Source organism: Pristis pectinata, chromosome 2, assembly GCF_009764475.1.
Source record: "Pristis pectinata isolate sPriPec2 chromosome 2, sPriPec2.1.pri, whole genome shotgun sequence".
NCBI lineage: Eukaryota > Metazoa > Chordata > Chondrichthyes > Rhinopristiformes > Pristidae > Pristis > Pristis pectinata.
This window is the reverse complement of record NC_067406.1, coordinates 17,936,393-17,942,035: the sequence shown is the minus strand read 5'-3', so window position 1 is coordinate 17,942,035 and position 5,643 is coordinate 17,936,393. Positions and strand designations below refer to the sequence as shown.

The 5,643-nt window shown below is 44.7% G+C and overlaps 1 protein-coding gene across 1 annotated transcript; it reads right to left on the bottom strand.

Moving 5' to 3' along the window:
• Window positions 1–794: 794 nt before the first annotated feature.
• gnrh2 (gonadotropin-releasing hormone 2) lies at window positions 795–5,282 on the bottom strand. Its single transcript, XM_052033638.1, has 3 exons — window positions 5,145–5,282; window positions 2,337–2,420; window positions 795–833 (listed from the first exon to the last, which is right to left on the bottom strand). The coding sequence occupies exons 1-3, from the start codon at window positions 5,280–5,282 to the stop codon at window positions 795–797; spliced, it is 261 nt and encodes an 86-aa protein (XP_051889598.1).
• Between the last annotated feature and the right edge of the window lie 361 nt (window positions 5,283–5,643).

Sequence of the window (5,643 nt, the reverse complement as noted above, 5' to 3'; positions counted from 1 at the left end):
GCCGAACTGGCCCAGACAAGGAGTTGAGGCCAGTGTAGATCAGCCATGATCATATTGTATGGGGCAGGCTTTAGAGGTCTGGTGGCCTGCTCCTGCTCCAATTTTCTTGTGTTCTTTTGCCATTACTAGCTTGCATTGCTTTAATTTTTTTTTGTGGAGGTAGTTTCAGTAGACATGCACAGTCCCATCATCCCAATTATCAGGAATGTAGTGAGTAATGTGCTTATACAGCCAGGAGATTTGCTGTTGGTGGAGATGGATTAGTTGGGTGAAATTGTACACCTAGATCTGTACCTGCCAACATAGGCAACTGAATCCTAATCCCCAATGTGCACCCCGGATGATGCTGAATACAATCAAGTATTAATGCTGAATAGGATAGAAACTGTAATTCATAAATGTTTGGAAACAAGAGCAAATGTTTGATGATAAATGTTAAATTGCACCAAAGCTTGAAATAAGAGCTAACGATAAATAAAACATCTGTATTTGTACCTTGAGCGTTCCTCATTTTCAAACACTGACATTTCAGACCTGGTGTGGGGATGTAGCAAAATAAAGTCTTTTATTACACAGGAGAGGGAAACCTCTCTGTAGAGGTTAATCTAATATCACGTGAACATCCTTTCATCACCTGCCAGGTGTTCTGGCCTGATATACATGAGGAAAAGCTGCTGGATATTTGACACACAGCCTTGAACGATTTTAAAATCATAGCTTTGGAGGTGTTTTTTTCTTCAACACCAGCTTGGGTTACAATTTACACTGAACACAATTTGAAAGGAAAGTAGAAGTCATTTCTTCTTCTGAATCCGTCGCACCAACATATCAGTCTGATGTTACAGGCAGAGTGGTGAAAGGGAAGAGAAAGAACAGAGTTAACACAATTCCACACTTATCCAGGAAAGCGCAGATCTGTTGATACTTCAAGAATTACTTGTACTCCCCAGAAAGACAAATACAAACAATTTCATGCCTGTGCTTCAACACAATGCCTATTCTTGGGGTTATGGTCTTTTGCATAGAATTATAGGAATATCATCAACTTACTCTGGACAGCAGTGTTTATTCAGGGAATCTTGCAGCTCCCAATGAGGCTATTCTGCCTATTGTGCCCATGCTAGCTCTTTGGGAAATCTATCCAATTAGTCCCCCTGCTCTTGCCCTCCAAATTGAATTAAATAAAAATAATTTCAAACATTGTGCTGGGTATAAAAACTTAGCTTCTCACTAGTTCTTTTGCTAAATACTTTAAATCTGTATCTCTGCAATCAATAGAGTTTGCTATTCCTGGATTTAGAATTACACTCCCTAATCTTGAGAGCCCTGGTAAACTTCCCTTCAGTTTCTCTGTCCCTAACAAGCACTAGTTAGAGCTGAGAGCTTCAAGTTCCTAGGAGTGAACATCATCAATAGCCTACCCTGGTCCAAACACATAGATGTCATGGTCAAGAAAGCTCACCAGTGTCTCTACTTTCTCAGGAGGCTAAAGAAATTTAGCATGTCCTTTTTGACCCTCACCAATTTTTATCGATGCACCATAGAAAGCATCCTACCTGGATGCATCACAGCTTGGTACGGCAACTGCTTGTCTGTGACCACAAGAAACTGCAGAGAGTTGTGGACACAGCTCAGCACATCACAGAGACCAGCCGCCCCTCCATGGACTCTGTCTGCAGTTTTTGTTGCCGTGGTAAAGCAGCCAATATAATCAAAGACCCCACCCACCCCAGACATGCTGGTCTTTGCCTCCCTCCCTTCGGGCAGAAGATATAAAAGCCTGAGAGCACGTACCACCAGGCTCAAGGTCAGCTTCTATCTCACTGTTATAGGACTATTGAACAGTCCACCAGTACAATAAGATGGACTCTTGACTTCACAGTCTACCTTGTCATGGCCTGGCACATTATTGTCTGCCTGCACCGCACTTTTTCTGTAACTGTAACACTTTATTCTGCATTCTGCTGTTTCCTTTCCCTTGTACGACCTCAATGCACTGATGTGATGGAATGATCTGTATGGATGGCACACAGAACAACATTTTTCACTGTACCTCTGTACATGTGATAATAATAAACCAATTTACCAACTAACCTAGTTCTTCCAGCCTCATCACATCATGGAAGATACTTTCTAGATGGGGAGTGCTGGAGATGCACAGGGTCCAACGATGGGTTCCTGAGCAAGTGTCTCAGCTTGTAGCCACATCATGTGTGAGTACAGGATGGGTCCCACTTTTCTCACAATGGCTTCTCGCATGAGTTTGGAATTTTTATGCCATTTCTAAAAGAATTGGTTAAAATACTTTCCACAATTCTTAACAGATCTTTACTTACCAAAAAGCTCCTCATGAAGTCTTTCTGAGAACTCCTCAGGAACATACAGTTCTCTCCTTCGCATAGCTTGAGTTCTTCTGAAACCTGACAAGAAACAATGAACAGTGAATTCAATGCGTAGCTCGATTATCTTAGACCATTGACTTAGCTGCCCTTAGAGGGAATCTTGAACAGGTTCACCAGAGCGATATTGGGGTTAAAAGGGTTGGGGTATGAGGACAGGTTGCATAAAGTAGATTTTCATTGCTTTGAGTGAAAGATGGGTGATATTCTCAAACTCATTAGGAACATCAGATTGACTGTGGGGCAGTTAAGTCTGTTCCACTATCCAATATAGTTCAAGAGCTGGTCTCTATCTTAACTTTATCCATCTTCAGTGTTCCTGGTCTCACAGCCACCTCAGGTTTAATTATTTTAATAGAGCTGGTATTTACTGCTTCCACATTTCCACCACTGCCCTTTCTGCCCATGCAGTGAAAGATTTGAATGCAATCCTCCGACAGACCAACACAGTCACTCTAGGACCCAATGTACCCTCCTCTATACTGCATCATTTGTGCACTTACAATAGAAAGAACAATAGATATATCGTCTACTGCATTCTATTAGTGCCCGACTTCTATGTGGCCTTGGTGTCAACGTGATCCCACCACCAGCCACATCTTCCCCTCTCTACCCCTTTCTGCTTTCTCCAGGGACCACTCTATGTGACTCACTGGTTTGCTCATTCCTCCCTACCAAACCATCCCCCTCCCCAGGCACTGTCCCCTGCAACCGTAGGAGGTGTAACACCTGTCCCTGCACGTCCTCCCTCACCACCATCTAGGGACCTAAATTCCCCTTCCAGGTGAGGCACCTCCTTCTACCTGATCTATTGCATTCAGTGCCCTTTCGATGTGGCCTCCTCTATATCAGCGAGACTAGGCTTTGCTAGACACCTGTGCTCTATTCACCATGACCTTCTGGAGCTCCTGGTTACAAGCCATTTTACTTCCCCTCCCCATTCCCACACTGACATGCCTGTCCTCTGTCTCCTCCACTGCCAGGGTGAGGCGAAACACAAACTGGAGGAACAGCACCTCATATTTCACCTGGGTAGTCTACAACACAATGGCATGAACAGTGAATTCTCCAGTTTCAGGTAACCTGCTCCTAATCTGTCCTTTTTCTCTCTCCTTCTGATCTACCCAGTTCCTCCTACACTCACCACACACCCCAGCACCATCACCCTGTCTCTTTCCCCTCCTCCACTCACTTCATCTGCCCATCACTCACACACTCCTCCCACTGGGTCCCCTACCCCCACTGTTCCCACCTGCCCTCCCCACCTCCCTCACTTAATTCCATGCTCCAGCTTCCTTTCCATCATCTACAGCCTTTTGTTGCCTCCACCTATCACCTCCCAGACTCTGTCACTGTTTCCACTCTTCCCTCCTCCATCTGCCAATCACCCCTCCTCACCTGGATCCACCTATCACCCGCCAGCTCTTGCTCCACCCCTTCCCCTCTCCTCTTTATACCGGCTATCTCCCCTCTATCTTTCAGTCCAGATGAAGGGTCGCAACCCGAAATGTCATCTGTCCATTTCCCTCCACAGATGCTGCCTGACTAGCTGAGTTCCTCTAGCAATTTCTTTCCTGAATTCCGTGTGGCCTTGCTTGTCCGGCCGCTCCTCAGTACTGCTATATGGGTGATGGAAGGCTGCTGGGTTGGAGTAGAGGAAGCTGCAGAGGCCGTAAAGGATGACACAAGCAACAAGGAGACTTCGAGAGCTGCCGCAGTGCCACCCTTTCCCCAGGAAAACTAGAAGACCGGTCTGGTTGCCTGACAGGGCCACACCAAAGTAGGGTAGCAAGGGTGGAGGGTGAATCAAGGTGAGAGGGCAGCAAGTCATTCTCCACATCACGTCACTTCACACACATCAGGTCACTCCCCCCACATCAGGTCATTCTCCCCACTGCATCACTCCCCCCGCCCCCCCACCAGGTCACTCCTCCCACCAGGTCACTCCTCCCACCACATCACTCCACACACACCACGTCACTCCCCACACCACATCACTCCCCCATGTCAGATCCACTGGTGCAACATATACACCAGTTTTTAAGGTATTTGGCAGCAGTTCTCAAACCTTCAATCTGCACCAATCAGCTGCTTGGGAATTATTACCACCATGTTCTTTCCAAGCCCCCGACCATCCTGACTTGTATGTATATCAGCACCTATGCTCGAGGAATAAATCCTGGAATTTCTTACATCGGGGGCATCGTGGGAGCATTTTCATTGCAGGATATCCATGGTCCTCCACAACTGTCCGTCAGTAACTTCCGACTGGGAATTAGTGACCGGCAACATTTCCATCACTGCCGATGATGTCTGCCTGGATTCCCATTCATTTATTGTGTTCAATTTATCCCATCTTCTGCTCTTTCCCATTCCAGGGAATTAACCTGTTAAAAAATCTATTCACTACTGCAAATGGACTTCTTTTTTCACTGAATGGTATAATTTTATGTATAATTTATGTGTTGTCTGTACCGACGTGCCTGTGTGTTTTTCATTGTACCTGTACCTCACAGTACTTCTGCACATGGCAATTAACTCGACTTCACTTGGGATAAACTGATGTTATACATAACATTTCAATACATTCAATATATTGGAAAAATATATTTTTTGCATTAAATAAAGCTCTCTTTATTAATTCTCTGATATCTTTGAGTTACTGAACCCATTTTAATTGTTGGAATTGCAGGAAAAGTTTAGCATTGCACTAAGTTAAAGAAGTGGAAAGTAAATCGGACTCACCAGTGGAGACTGAGGTACATCCAGTTCCCTTTTGCCCCCTGGATACCAACCATGTGACCAATGTTGAGCTCCGGAAAGTTCAGGGTTAACAATCAGCAGGAGAAACACCAGGAAGCCAAGTGATTTTTGGAAGGCCATTATACGGCAGTAGAAGAGATCTCACTGTTTAGGGCTCTGGGAAAGAGAAAAGAAAGTCACAGAAACTGCAAAGTTACAGATAGAATAATTCTGAGGGGATGGGGGATACATGCAAAATGAATACAGACGTGCTTATTGTATTACAACAATGATTTACCTTTGGATACTTGAGACAGAAAACCAGCTCTGTTTTAAAGCTGTTGCTACATTTTGGCAATTTAAATATTGCACGTTCAATCACAGCTCATTATGTTTGAATGGGTTTCAGTTCCCAGTTCAGCTGGGTGGCATAATCAGATACCTCTCTCTGAAGATAATTGTCTGCTGTGGTACAAAGTCTTGTAGCTTTTAAGAGTGTATA

Bases quoted from the DNA above. Each gene is read 5' to 3' on its own strand.
- gnrh2 (XM_052033638.1), bottom strand. From the start codon at position 5,282: ATGGCCTTCCAAAAATCACTTGGCTTCCTGGTGTTTCTCCTGCTGATT. The intron at 2,421-5,144 runs GTGAGTCCGATT...GTTTCTTGTCAG, and splicing joins ATGTACCTCAGTCTCCACTG to GTTTCAGAAGAACTCAAGCT. The intron at 834-2,336 runs GTAAGTAAAGAT...CTGTAACATCAG, and splicing joins ACTTCATGAGGAGCTTTTTG to ACTGATATGTTGGTGCGACG.